Source organism: Symphalangus syndactylus, chromosome 1, assembly GCF_028878055.3.
Source record: "Symphalangus syndactylus isolate Jambi chromosome 1, NHGRI_mSymSyn1-v2.1_pri, whole genome shotgun sequence".
NCBI classification, from domain to species: Eukaryota; Metazoa; Chordata; class Mammalia; order Primates; family Hylobatidae; genus Symphalangus; species Symphalangus syndactylus.
In genome coordinates this window covers 97,373,300-97,388,232 of record NC_072423.2, presented here as the reverse complement: position 1 = coordinate 97,388,232, position 14,933 = coordinate 97,373,300, and the positions used below count along the sequence as shown (strand labels likewise).

Below are 14,933 nucleotides of genomic sequence, written 5' to 3'. Positions count from 1 at the left end.
GGCCTGGCTGCAAGATTGAGATTTGTCTGTGCTGTGTGAGTTGCTGAAGCACCGTGGGCTTTGCATCAGCAGGTGTGGCCTGGATGCTGGCTTGGAGGCTTGGTTCTGGGCAATGTCCAGGGCCAGGGTTGGGGTACCACGGGCCTAGATGCTGGCTTGGAGGCGTGGTTCCGGGGGACGTCCAGGGCCAGGGGTTGGGGTACCACGAGCCTGGATGCTGGCTTGGAGGCATGGTTCTGGGGAATGTCCAGGGCCAGGGTTGGGGTACCACGGGCCTGGATGCTGGCTTGGAGGTGTGGTTCCAGGGGACGTCCAGGGCCAGGGTTGGGGTACCACGGGCCTGGATGCTGGCTTGGAGGCGTGGTTCCGGGCGACGTCCAGGGCCAGGGTTGGGGTACCACGGGCCTGGCTCCTGACGATCAACTTGGGCTTCTGAGCAGAGGCAGCAACTGTCTGTGTAGCGGTGGACAGGCAAGGGGGTGCCAGCTGTGGTGATGGAATTGGTCTGTTGATGAAAAATATTAAATCTGTTAAGTCAGGAGGAAGAACTTAAGTTCAGAAGGAATGGCACTTCTGTATGAGGGTTTTTTTAGTGTCTGGTCACATGTTCCACTGTGTTACATTTTCTCCTTCTCCTTCCAGGTACTCTCTGAAGATGGCAGAAGCTCACCAAGCTGTGGCCTTTCAGTTCACAGTCACTCCGGATGGAATTGACCTGCGGCTGAGCCATGAAGCTCTTAGACAAATCTATCTCTCTGGACTTCATTCCTGGAAAAAGAAGTTCATCAGATTCAAGGTTTTCTGAGATTTGTTGAAATCTACACAGTATGCCTTTTAATATCTAAGAATCTACACAGTATGCCTTTTAATATCTAATAGCTCTGGCAGCTATTGAGGTCTACGTGCTTCAGACTGGTGACTGCATATCACTTACCTATTTCCATGGTACTTAAGGCTTGGGGACACCATCACATAGACTTTAGCTCACTGGATGCTTGGAGCAGTTCCATTAGGCAGGTAGAGGGACTGGGCATGCATTAAAGCAGGCTGGGAAATCGAGGCTCAAAGGGCCCATGACCTACTTAATAGAAGGCAGAGTAAAGACTAGAATTCACATCTTCTCCTCTGAGTCAGAATCCTTTACATCTTGTTCAAATAGGATTTTTTTCCAGGCCAGGTGCAGTGGCTCACACCTGTAATCCCTGCACTTTGGGAAGCTGAGGTGGGCGGATCCCTTGAGCTCAGGAGTTTAAGACCAGCCCGGGTGACATGACAAAACCCCATCTCTACAAACAATACAAAATTAGGCAGGTGTGATGGCATGCATCTGTAGCCCCAGCTACTCAGGAGGCTGAGGTGGGAGGATTGCTTGAACCTGGGAGGCAGAGACTGCAGTGAGCCATGATTGAGCCACCGCACTCCAACCTGGGCAACAGAGCAAGACTTTGTCTCAAAAAAAAAAAAGATTTTTTCCAAACTTCAGCAAGTGAATGTAATAACTACTTTGTTGATAAAACATTCACACATTAGAAACTCTCCACATAAGGGCCAGGCGCAGTGGCTCACGCCTGTAATCCCAGCACTTTGGGAGGCCGAGGAGGGCGGATCACGAGGTCAGGAGATCGAGACCATCCTGGCTAACACGGTGAAACCCCATCTCTACTAAAAAATACAAAAAATTAGCCGGGTGTGGTGGTGGGCGCCTGTAGTCCCAGCTACTCGGGAAGCTGAGGCAGGAGAATGGTGTGAACCCAGGAGGCGGAGCTTACAGTGAGCTGAGATTATGCCACTGCACTCCAGCCTGGGTGACAGAGTGAGACTCTGTCTCAAAAAAAAAAAAAAAACTCTCCACATAAGTTCAAATACGGTTGAGTCCACATGTTCTCAATTCTGTTTATCTAAAGAAGTGGAACTTTGTTCTTTTTTAAGTGTCTTGTTTTTCTATGTATTTTAATTTATTTTAAACATCATAGAAGGAGTAAGTGCACGTTTGAAAACACGCAAACTAGGTGAAAGTTCATTAAGTCAAAAGTGGACCCCCCTCACCGCCCGACCCCCCGCCAGCCCCAGCGGTAGCTCAATTCAGTTTGTGGACTTCCCAGTGCTCCTTCCCCGAGGGCGGCACTGAAGTGGGCCACTGAGAAAGGCCTAAGCTCAAGGGCAGGTGGCAGCAGGGACAGCGGAGAGGCGGGCGAGCCCCTGGGAGCCAGCACAGCTGCACAGGTGTCCCTGGGGCTCAGCCTGTGGGTTCTTGGGCCCACATAAATAACTCACCAAGGTGACATCCAAGATGTCACTGAGGCACTAGCTTGGCTCACTGAGAGCTGCTGTTTTTCACCTTGGAATCTGGGAAAATAGAAACTTGGATGCAGGGGCTTGGCCATCATATTCAACCCAGTGGGAATGTTGTTCTCCCTCTCCCCTCCCCTCTTTTTTTTTTTTTTTTTTTGAGACAGGGTCTTGCTCTGTTGCCCAGGGTGGAGTGCAGTGGTGCAGTCACAGCTCACTGTATCCTCAATGGGCTCAGGTAATCCTCCTGTCTCATCCTCCCAGGTAGCTGGGACCATAGGTGCCACCACAATGCCCGGCTAATTTTTTTTTGTTTTAGACAGAGCCTCACTCTGTTGCCCAGGCTGGAGTGCAATGGCACAACCTTGGCTCACTGTGACCTCCGCCTCCCGGGCTCAAGTGATTCTTCTGCTTCAGCCTCCTGAGTAGATGGGACTATAGGCGCCCGCCACAACACCTGGCTAATTTTTTGTATTTTTAGTAGAGACAGGATTTCACCATGTTGGTCAGGCTGGTTTCAAACTCCTCACCTCAAGTGATCGGCCCACCTCAGCCTCCCAAAGTGCTGGGGTTACAGACGTTAGCCACAGCACCTGGCCTGCTTTGGTCATTTTTAATCCATTATCTTTGTCAAATCAATATCTTATTAGGATGGTTTAGTAAGAATTTTTTTTTTATTGGAATTGTCAAACATACACAAGAGTGAAGAGGACTGATTAAAGATCCCCACCGTTCCCTTCCTCGTTTCAACAATTTTGCCAATTTTGTTTGATATAATCCTTTTTTTTTTTTTTTTTTTTTTTTTGGCTGGAGTATTTTACAGCAAATTCTCGACATGGAGTGAAGTCTCCCATGAAATCTTCAGGGTTAAGCAGCCTTCTGACACAGGGGCGGCAAGAGGAGCAGTTTTGGAGCTGGGGTCTCAGGGCATTCTAGACAGTAGCAGGCTGGGGACAGGACGTCATGGTGGCTCAGTGATGTCCTTCACCAGCTAAACTAGTGCCTAGGCTGATTATCATGTCCTGGGGTGTCCACTCTTGGGGAAGCTTTCAGGGTGGATTTTGGCTCAGAATTAGTGGAAGGGAGGAAACTGGAACCGCTGCAGGCTGTAAACTCTGGGGAGAGTCCCAGCTGGTAGGGTATGGTTTCTTGGTGCACGCACGCTGCCGACACCCTCTTCTCACTGCCTGCTGTCCCAGCAGCCCTGCTGCCGGGGGCCATGAAGCGTCATTGTCCTGTGGGTTGTGGGAGGACACCGCTCACCGCCCGTGTGTCTGTCTTTAGAATGGCATCATCACTGGCGTGTACCCGGCCAGCCCCTCCAGTTGGCTTATCGTGGTGGTGGGCGTGATGACAACGATGTACGCCAAGATCGACCCCTCATTAGGAATAATTGCAAAAATCAATCGGACCTTGGAAACGACGTAAGTAATCCTGCGAAATCTCCAATTGTTTGGGAAGTTACCGATTTTATTGCTGTTTTTATGTCTCTTCAAATGTGATGATTGTCACTGTTCTGGATTCGATGTGAAGCTCCTGATGCTGTTCTCACATCAGCTTTCTTCCCGTCTCCTGGGTGGTGTTAAGGTCCCCCTAGGAGTTTGCGGTCCCCTGTGGCCATTCCTCTGAAGACCAGGGTGAGAAGAGTGGTAGTGGCCCTGGGGCACCCCTCGGAAGGTGTCAGGGCCCGAGGGTTTGGCCAATAATGACAGTGCCCTTAGCCTGGCCAATAGGGCTCTGAGATGGAATTTCTGCTCAAAGGGCTGATTCCCCATGTAGTAATTTCTTTGCACTTGGAGTCTGTTCATCCCAGAGTTCTGTGACCCTTGAACTGACTGCTGTGGGGTCCTCTGCAGGGACCTCACCCACTTAACTCTCTGTCAGGGTGGTTTAGAAATCTCCAGGGACCCCCCCTTGTCACTCCCACCCCTAGGGTTTTGATTTTCCTGGGGCTTATTTCTTGCTACCAAGAGATAAGGCCCAGAGACACCTTAGAAGTAACATTCAGCACATGTTCATTTTATTTTTTTTTCCAACCACTTGCCGCCTGTTGATAGCACATGTTTATTGCACGCTTGTGATGTCTGTTATTCCATCCAGTTCTGGAGATGGCCCAGACTCCCATCTAGGAAGGTCAGAGCCTGCACTGCAGTGACCTCTCATTAGGGTCCCTTTTACCAGTGAGGAAGCATTCAGACAGATGCAGGTGTCTGCCCAAGTCACAGGAAGAGGGAGCGGGGAAGCTGGAGTTCAAACCCAGCTCTGTGCAGCTCTGAAATCTGTGCTTTCTTCAGTGTAGCACTGAGGTCCCCCCACCTCCTGCCCCAGAAGCTTCTGTGAGACAAATGCGAGTGAACACCGCATTTTTGCCATTTGGGCACGGTGGTTCACACCTGTAATCCCAGGACTTTGGGAGGCCGATGCGGGTGGATCACCTGAGGTCAATAATAGCCACCAACTCCTCATAATTGGGCTTTGTTTTGGGGCCAGGAGTTGCAGGCGGAAGGCACGATGCCGGGTCAGGGCTAAGCTAAAAAATGAAGCTCTGGATCTTTATAGTCACGCCTTCCGGGTTGTTTGCATATAAATATTGTTTAATCAGAAAGAAATAAGAAAATAAACTGGTAGAAAAAGGGACGTAAACAAAAACTCACAGTTAATGGCTGAATTTGATTTTTTTTTTTTTTTTTTTTTTGGAGTTGGAGTTTTTGCTCCATTGCCCAGGCTGGAGTGCAATGGTGCGATCTCGGCTCACTGCAACCTCCGCCTCCCGGGTTCAAGCAATTCTTCTGCCTCCGCCTCCCGAGTAGCTGGGATTACAGGTGCCCGCCACCATGCCTGGCTAATTTTTGTATTTTTTGTAGAGATGAGGTTTCACCATGTTGGCCAGGCTTATCTCGAACTATTGACCTCAGGTGGTCCACCCGCCTCGGCCTCCCAAAGTCCTGGGATTACAGGTGTGAGCCACTGTGCCCAGCCTTGATTCTGATGACTAGAAATAAAAGATTAAGCAGATTAATGGTCTGACTCTCCTGATGACAGCTTGAGCAGGTGCCCTGATTCTTGAACCTCTTTTTGCGAAGGGTCTGCAGAAGACCCCTCCACATCTTGTTCCTTCTCCAGGAAGCCCCTGAACCCTCCAGAGTCATTGAGCATCCAGCTGAGTTGCTTGCAACCTTGAGGTAGCTCAGGAATGCTGGCTCAGGCCTCTGTAAGTGTCTGCAAGAAACATAATAAAAGTTCCCAGTCATTTTAGCAGAAGCATGCCTGGCTGGGACGCCTGCCAGGTTCCTTGTCTGCCTGGGGACTGCTGTCATTGCTGTCACTCAGAAAGCAGTTGGCAGACCTGGGTGCTTGGGGCGGGCCTAGCTGCTGTCTTCCTTGAGGTCCCAGGACCCGCAGGCCTGCAGTGGATAGCTGCCTCCGAGCCTTGCGTGTGGAGCTGTTCCTACGTACTTTTCATTCTCTCATGGGATTAATGAATATCTTTTTTTTTTTTCTTTTTGAGATGGAGTCTCACTCTGTTGCCCAGGCTGGAGTGCAGTGGTGCGATCTCGGCTCACTGCAACCTCCACTTCCCGAGTTCAAGTGATTCTCCTGCCTTAGCATCTCAAGTACCTGGGACTGCAGGCACACACCACCACGCCCAACCAATTTTTGTATTTTTGGTAGAGATGGGGTTTCGCCATGTTGGCCAGGCTGGTCTTGAACTCCTGACCTCAAGTGATCCGCCCGCCTCGTCCTCCCAAAGTGCTGGGATTACAGACGTGAGCCACTGCACCCGGACCAGATCTTTAATTTACTCTCTAGTGTAGGCGCTCTCTTAAAACTGGATTATATTTAGAAGTGTTGACTGTTTAAAGCCCTTAATAATCTGGGTCTTTGTAAGATTTGTTTCTTTGTACCTCTTAAATCTATTTTGGTAAACTGGGCCATCCCTGGCCTAAATTTAGAAAGGCCGGGTTAAGGGCCAGCGTCTTCCAGCCTCATGGGCCATTTCCTGTCCTGGAGGGGATCTGCAGTATCTCTGGGCCGCTGCCTTCAAAAGTGGAGTCAGGCTGGGCGTGGTGGCCTATAATTCCAGCACTTTGGGAGGCCGAGGCAGGAGGATTGCTTGAGCCCAGGAGTTCAAGATCAGCCTGAGCAACATAGTGAGACCCCATCTCTTAAAAAAAAGAAAGAATAAAAAAGTGGAGTCATATGTGTCATGTGAGGTTTGTCTCTGAGTCTGTCCCCGATAGCCTTGTAAGGAGCATGTCCTTTCAAAGAAAGCTTTTTGCTAACATTTTTTATCTAAGTGCCTCTATGTCTATATTTTTAAAAATCTTGAATGTATCATTTATTTGTTTATGCTAAAATATTTTTATTTTTGCAAATCAAGTAAATATATAGGTCTTTTTCTTTCAGTAATCTAAAACGTAGATTATCTAAAAGACAGCTTCTTAAATCCCTAAACCCAAGTTTGCTTATAGGTTAGATGACCAGAAAAGAGTGTATAGGTTTAAAAAAGAGACTACAGTTGAACTCCAGTGCTAGATTTCACAGGTTATAGAAAGATATACATTTTGGAGCAAGAGTATATAACCTTGTAGATAATTTGTTTTTGTCCACTTAAATATTATACAGTGTTAAACTAGTGGTTTTCTTTTTTTTATTTCTTATTTTGAAGAAATATTTATTATTATTTTTATTTATTATTTTTTATTTCTTATTTTCTTTTTTAAATTTTATTTTTGTATTGATGGGGTTTTGCCATGTTGCCCAGGCTGGTCTCGAACTCCTGGACTCAAGTGATCCACGCATCTTGGCCTCCCAAAGTGCTGGGATTATAGACTTGAGCCACTGCATCTCACCAAATTAGTGCTTTTCAAATATTAGGGACACCTTTAGGTTATATATATATTGGTGTTTTAATCATTTGAAGCATGCTTAGTTTTCATTTTAAAAATATTTTGCAGTTCCCAAAACAACCAAAACTAAAACAAACCACAAAATAGCTGCATTTCTGGCCAGGCACGGTGGCACACACCTATAATCCCACCACTTTGGGAGGCCGAGGCGGGTGGATCACCTGAGGTCAGGAGTTCGAGACCAGCCTGGGCAACATGGCAAGATTCCATCTCTACTAAAAATACAAAAATTAGTTGGGTGTGGTGGTGCACACCTATAATCCCAGCTACTCGGGAGGCTGAGGTGGGAGAATTGCTTGAACCTGGGAGGTGGAGGTTGCAGTGAGCCGAGATCACATCATTGCACTCCAGCCTGGGCAACAGAGCAAAACTGTGTCTCAAAAAAAAAAAAAAAAAAAAACCTACATTTCGTCTCATTTTTAAAGTCTCATCTTAACCATACTATATACTACCTTCCTTCACAAACAAAAACATTTCCTGTATTTAAGTTGAATATTTACATGACCGTTTTACACAGTCCATTTCTTTATTTGTGTTAAATACTCCTAAGTCAAAAACAAGCTCTTTTGATATAAATACTGGTGGTAATAGTTGTAACAAATAATTTGAGATTACGATTACATCTAAAAGTAAGTTTGAGAGAAAAAAATTCATCAAGAGCTGAAGAAAGTGGCCCAGAATCTCTTGTGCACCTGCCGGGGAGGTGCAGGTCGGCAGGGCATGGCTCTCATGGTGGCCAGGTCCTGGCCTCATGGCATCCCCTCTGCCATTGGTCCTGAGGTCCTGGAGGAAGCTGTATCTTTGTCCAGAAGACACAGATTAGCCCTGGTTGGTTTCGAGGCCACCGGAGCAGATCGGGCTGAAGGGACCTCCGGGAAGAAAGCAGGCAGGCCTGTCCCGGGCGCCTGGGTCTGCCAGCTACTTTCAGCGTGATTGGTTTTGGGGCGAGGAGGAGAGTGCCCGTGAGTGTTTTAAGAGCTCGGTTCCTACGAGTCCTCTCCCTCTGACTTTCCTGGCTCTACCTGGGGCAGGCTGCTGGGCCCTGCAGCAAGTGGTGTCTGTGGCATCACCAGTGGCGTCGGTGGCACTGTGTGGCCTCACGCACAGCCTCCCTTGTCTGGGTCTGTCTCTGCAGCGACTGCATGTCCAGCCAGATGAAGAACGTGGTCAGCGGCATGCTGTTTGGCACCGGGCTGTGGGTGGCCCTCATCGTCACCATGCGCTACTCCCTGAAAGTGCTGCTCTCCTACCACGGGTGGATGTTTGCTGAGCACGGCAAGATGAGTCGTGCCACCAAGATCTGGATGGTAATTGCGCGTGCCTCTGGCTGTGGAGGGGGGTGGACAGTTTGGGCTTTGGGAAGAAGGACACCCCTGCGACCTTTTCTCCCTCGATGCCTGGTTGGTGACTTGGGCCTCAACCTTGAATGGCTGGAGTCACCATGACACAAAAGCAGGGGCCAAAGAGTGCTTCTCTTTCGTGACGTTAGTGAGACCTGCAGCATTTTATATTGAGGTCTGCTCGGTTTGTAGCTGAGGTCATTCATCAAATAAAAGTGCTGTCCATCCGGTTCTTTGTAGCGTTCTTGACTCACTTGTTGTCAGGCTTTAAATGGTTACCTTAGTTGACCCTTCAGACAGGCTCCCGTGACTTGGACTTAGCTTCTGGAATGTTCCCCCAGCTTGCCTTGGCCCTCATCCCAAGGATCCCTTATTTAAGGTAATGGCTTTGCCATATATGTGGATGCTTGTCCAAATTTCATGATTTAAAAGTTTTTCTTTTTTCTTTTTATTTTCATTTTAGTTTTTTTGAGATGGAGTTTCACTCTTGTTGCCCAGACTGGAGTGCAGTGGCACGATCTCAGCTCACTGCAAACTCCACCTCTCAGGTTCAAGCAATTCTTTTGCCTCAGCCTCCCAAGTTGCTGAGATTACAGGCATGCACCACCATGCCTGGCTAATTTTGTATTTTTAGTAGAGACGGGGTTTTACCATGTTGGTCAGGCTGGTCTTGAACTCCTGACATCAGGTGATCCTGCCTTGGCCTCTCAAAGTGCTGGGATTACAGGTGTGAACCACCACACCCAGCTTTTTTTTTTTTTCTTTTTGAGACAGGGTCTTGCTCCATTGCCCAGGCTGGAGTGCAGTGGCACGATCATGGCTCACTGCAGCCTCGACTTCCTAGGCTCAAGTGATTTTCCCACCTGAGCCTCCTGAGTAGCTTGGACTATAGGCGCATACCACCATGGCTGGCTAATTTTTGTAGTTTTAATAGAGATGGGGTTTTGTTGGCCAGGCTGGTCTCAAACTTTTGAGCTCAAGTGATCGGCCCACCTTGACCTCCCAAAGTGTTGGGATTACAGGCATGAGCCATCACACCCGGCCTCAATTTAAATTTTTTTACGGGGGCTGGGCACGGCTGCTCATGGCTGTAATCTCAGCACTTTTGGAGGCCAAGCCCAGTGAACCACCTGAGCTCAGGAGTTTGAGACCAGCCTGGGGAACATGGCAAAACCCCGTCTCTACTAAAAATACAAAAATTAGCCAGGCAAATTAGCCAGGCACATTAGCCAGGCAAATTAGCCAGGCATGGTGGTGCATGCCTGTAATCCTAGCTACTCGAGAGGCTGAGGTGGGAGGATCGCTTGAGCCCAGGAGGTCAAGGCTGCAGTGAGCTGTGGTTGCGTCACTACACTCCAGCCTAGGCGAGAGAGCCAGACCCTGTCTCAAAAAAAAAAATTATCGGCTTAGTTTTTCTGAAAATCAACCCTCCAAGATGGGCATCATCTCTGGACTTTCGAGACCTCCATCTGGGGGCTGGGGTCCCTGTGACCCCCTGCAGGCAGGCATGTGCCCCGTGTACCATCTGCCCATTGTAGTCATGGCCCTGGGCCTTGGGCTTCGCTTGGCACCTCAAGCCCAACCTGGGTCTCTGGGGCCAGATATGTGTAAAGAAACATCTGCTTTATTCACCCCTGTCTTGCCAAGTGGCCTAAAGGGTTCTAATGGACCAGGTAATCACGAGAACATTTTCTGCAGAATTTTTCTCGAATGGGGCTGCTCCGTGGGTCTGCCGGTGTATACGAAGCCATGGGTCTGTTTTGGTTTCTTGTCTGCCCCGACCTTGGCCCTGGGGCCCTTCTGCTCGGTCGCCTCGGGGTGGCCCCCGCAGTGGTGCCTGCCTGGACGCGGCTGCTGTCCCAACCTTAGTGGGAGCCTGCTTGTGAGAGAAGCGTGGGAGTCACTGCAGTGCCCACCACACACCGGGACTCTGCTCTTTGCCAAACAAAAAAAAAATTTTTTTTTTTTTGAGACAGCATCTTGCTCTGTCACCCAGGCTGGAGTGCAGTGGTGCAATCTCGGCTCATTACAACCTCCGCCTCCCGGGCTCAAGCGATTCTCTCACCTCAGCCTCCACAGTAGCTGGGACCACAGGCACACACCACCATGCCCAGCTAATTTTTTGTATTTTTAATAGAGACAGGGTTTCGCCATGTTGGCCAGGTGGTCTCAAATTCCTGGGCTCAAACAATCCACCCTCCTTGGCCTCCCAAAGTGCTGGGATTAACAGGCGTGAGCCGCTGCACCCAGCCAAACCAATTTTTTATCTCAAATAAGTTTTCTGCCATTTGGATATAAAATTTCTGATTTCTAGAGAAGCAGAATTTAACACCTAGAAGAGACTCAGGGGTGGCTCCCACGCTTGGCAAAGCAGGCTAAAGGGTACTCCCTCCAGTGGGTTCGCAGCTGAGGTTCAGCTGAGTCCCAATGCCCTGTGGTACCAGGACTCCCCGCCTGGACCCGAGGACTGCCTTTGTTTTGGTTGGCATTGAGGTGACTGGTTTTTATACAGGCCTGATCATCCAGCCTAAAACCAAGGGCCACAGATGTGCCCTCTGGGAGGCTTGGCAATGACTGAAGGAAAGACACTGCTTCCCCTCGGCTTGGTTCAGGGCCAGGCACGTTGACCCTCCTCACTGTTCCTAGAGCCTGGAGCCCATCCCGAAACTAAGGGCCTTGCAGAAGGAGGTGGGGTGAGACCCACCCTAGGTGCAGAAGCACAGTCAGGGTCCTGGCCAGTCACGACGCTGGCAGCGACATCTCACGGCCTCCATCAGGCTTGGCTTTGATTCCATCTGGTTTTTTGGTTTGTTTGTTTTAGTTTTGCTTTTTGACATAGGGTCTCACTATGTCACCCAGGCTGAAGTGCAGTGGTGTGATCACGGCTCACTGCAGCATCACCCTCCCGGGCTCAATCAATCCTTTCACCTCAGCCTCCCAAGTAGCTGGGACAACAGGCACATGCCACCATGCCTGGCTCATTTTTTGTAGAGATGGGGTTTTACCATGTTGCCCAGGTTTTTATTGGCATGGAGGGCGGGGTCATATGTTTATTTGCTAGAACATGTTAAGTATGGGGCGGGTAGAAGATGGACAAGATGAAAAATAAATCGACACAGGAAATCAGTAAGTGGCTGGCACGTTGTGCGCACTGGAAAGGTGGCTTCGGATCTTTAACATAGCCTTGTCTTTGAAATTGTAATTCTCCCATCCAAGTACTAACCAGGCCTGACCCTGCTTAGCTTCCGAGATCAGGTGAGAACAGGTGCATTCATGGTGGTTTGGCAGTAGACTGAAAACATAATTCTCTCTCTTCAGGGTATGGTCAAGATCTTTTCAGGCCGAAAACCCATGTTGTACAGCTTCCAGACATCGCTGCCTCGCCTGCCGGTCCCGGCTGTCAAAGACACTGTGAACAGGGTAGGTGTGGCTTAGGCCTCACATTGAAATGTCAGCCATCTGTGGATTAAGGCTTAGGTCTTAATTATGATGAACTAGGTCACCGTCATTTGGCTCAGGTAGCCTTCAGCGGTGTGCCTGGTAGGGTTCTCATGGGAACTCTTTTTTTTTTTTTTCCCCAATTCATCACTGCTGCATCTTAGGTGTTTTTTAAAAAGTGTCAGGTTGCATGGAGAAACTGCTTGGTGCATTTTTTTAAAGCTTTAATTTAATTTAATTTTTTGTGTTGGACTCTCCCTCTGTCACCCAGGCTGGAATGCAGTGGTGCAATCTCAGCTCACTGCAACCTCTGCCTCCCGGGTTCAAGTGATTCTCCTGCCTCAGCCTCCCGAGTAGCTGGGATTACAGGCACCTGCCACCACGCCTGGCTAATTTTTGTATTTTTAGTAGAGACGGGATTTCACCATGTTGGCCAGGCTGGTCTCGAACTCCTGACCTCAAGTGATCCACCCGCCTCGACCTCCCAAAGTTCTGGGATTACAGGCATGAGCCACTGCGCCAGGCCAGTTTTTGCTATTTTACATAATTGCTAAATACAACATTGTATTAAATGATTGCAGTCACTCCCCATTCTTCCCTCCTCCCACCTAGTAACTTCTCTTCTACTTTCTGCCTCTGTATTTGCCAATCTGAGGCACCTCATATAAGTGGCATCATATCACATTTGTCCTTTTGTGGCTGGCTTCTTTCACTCCGCGTAGTGTCTTCAAAGTTCATCCACATAGCAGCCTGTGTCAGAACTTCCTTCCTTCTTATGGCTGAATAGTATTCCATCGTATGGCTAGACCATATTTTATTTATCTGTTCATCTGTTGCTAGGTGGCGAATGTTTTTGATCTGATTGGTGAGGGTCATCAGCTGAGGGTGGGGTGATTGTCAGCTTCCAGCTGGTCTGAGGACAGGCTGCTTCTTGACCCACCAGCCCCACTTCAAAGCCAGGCCCCTAAGGGCAAGGCACTACCTAGAAAGCCTGTCATTTCATCCTCAAAACTACTCATTTCTTTTTCATTTTCATTTTTTTTTTTTTTTTTTTGAGACAGGGTCTCACTCTGTTGCCCAGGCTAGAGTGCAGTGGCTCGATCTTGGCTCACCGCAGCCTCGACTTCCTGGGCTCAAATGATCCTCCCACTTCAGCCTCCTGAGTAGCTGGGACTACAGGTGCATGCCACTACATATGGCAATTTTTTTTTTTTTGAGATGGAATCTCGTTTTGTCACCCAGGCTGGAGTGCAGTGGCGTGATCTCAGCTCACTGCAAGCTCCGCCTCCTGGGTTCACACCATTCTCCTGCCTCAGCCTCCCGAGTAGCTAGGACTACAGGCCCCCACCACCACACCCGGCTAATTTTTTTTTTTTTTATTTTTAGTAGAGACGGGGTTTCACTGTGTTAGCCAGGATGGTTTCCATCTCCTGACCTTGTGATCTGCCTGCCTTGCCCTCCCTAAGTGCTGGGATTACAGGCATGAGCCACCACGCCTGGCCCTGTTTTATTTTTTCCAGAGACGGAGTTTCACTATCTTGTCCAGGCTGGTGTTGACTCCTGGGCTCAAATGATCTACCTGCTTTGGTCTTGTTTTTTCTTTAATTGAACAAAAGGATAGGGAGCAGCTCCATTTCTTTCTTTTTGAAAAAATTGTGGTAAAATGTACACAACATGAATTGTACTGTTAACCACTTTCAAGTGTACAGTTCAGGGGCACTAAGTACATTTATAATGTCATGCAGCCCTCACTGCTGTCTCATTCCAGGACTTTTCATCACCCGAAAGCTCATAGCCACCAAGCAGTCACTCCCCATTCTTCTACCTCCCTCTCCCAGCCCCTCAGAACCACTAATATCCTGTCTGTCTCTATGGATTTGCCTGTTCTGGACATTTCACATAAATGGAATCATGTGGCCTTTTGTGACTAGCATGTCTTTAGGGTTCACCCATGTTGTAGCATGGATGAACTTCATCCCTTTTTATGGCTAAATAATATTCCATTGTATGGAAGGACCACAGGACCACAGTTTATTGACCTGTTCATCCGCTGTTGGGGACATATCCAGAAGTGGAATTGCTGGCTCATGGGAATTCCGTGGTAACTCGTTGAGGAACCACGAGACTCTCACGCAGCTGCACCATTTTGCATTCTAACCTGCAGTGCATGGGTGCTTTAGTTTTTCCACGTCCTGGGACCCCAATTTTAAAACTATAATAAGCAAAAACTTCTCGGGTTAAGGGTTTGAATCCAGGCTTGGTTATTGAGTCCCTCCTGTTGGCCTTGGTCAGTTTCTTCCCATCTCTGCTCTTATTTTTTTTATTTTTTATTTTTAGATGGAATCTTGCTCTGTCGCCCAAGCTAAGGTGCAGTGGCATGATCTCAGCTCATTGCAGCCTCCATCTCCCAGGTTCAAACAATTCTCTTGCCTCAGCCTCCCGAGTAGCTGGGATTACAGGTGTGCGCCACCACGCCCGGCTAATTTTTGTATTTTTTAGTAGAGACAGGATTTTACTATGTTGGCCAGGCTGGTCTCGAACTCCTGGCCTCAAGTGATCCACCCACCTCGGCCTCCCAAAATACTGGGATTACAGGCACAAGCCACCATACCTGGCCCACCCCATCTCTCCTCTTCTGTGCCCACGCTTACGAATCAGGGCTGATGACAGCCCCTGTTCCACTGGCAGGATGGGGTGAGGGTGAGATGCTTGACCTTCAGTGACCTCTGTCTGTGTTGCAGAGCTCAGGGTTCCACTTCACCTCATTCAGGGCATGATTCTCTGTCTCATTCACAGGCATTTTACTTTGAATAAGCCTCAACATGCTTGACAACTGCCCCTGCCCCCTTTTTTTTGGAGACAGAGTCTCACTCTCTTGCCCAGGCTGGAATGCAGTGACACCGTCCTAGCTCACTGCAGCCTTGAATTCCTGGGCCCGAGTGATCCTCCTGCCTTA

General features: G+C 48.8%; 1 protein-coding gene across 4 annotated transcripts in view; it reads left to right on the top strand.

The window, feature by feature from the left end:
* Window positions 1-14,933, top strand: part of CPT1A (carnitine palmitoyltransferase 1A) — a 92,844-nt gene that overhangs the window by 27,105 nt on the left and 50,806 nt on the right. For all 4 annotated transcript variants that reach the window (XM_055270798.2, XM_063644419.1, XM_055270788.2 and 1 more), the window contains 4 exons: window positions 643-796; window positions 3,574-3,713; window positions 8,335-8,506; window positions 11,858-11,959. In XM_055270798.2, coding sequence (XP_055126773.1) covers window positions 656-796; window positions 3,574-3,713; window positions 8,335-8,506; window positions 11,858-11,959 — 555 coding nt within the window. In that variant the 5' untranslated portion in view covers window positions 643-655. The remainder of the gene's footprint in view (window positions 1-642; window positions 797-3,573; window positions 3,714-8,334; window positions 8,507-11,857; window positions 11,960-14,933) is intronic.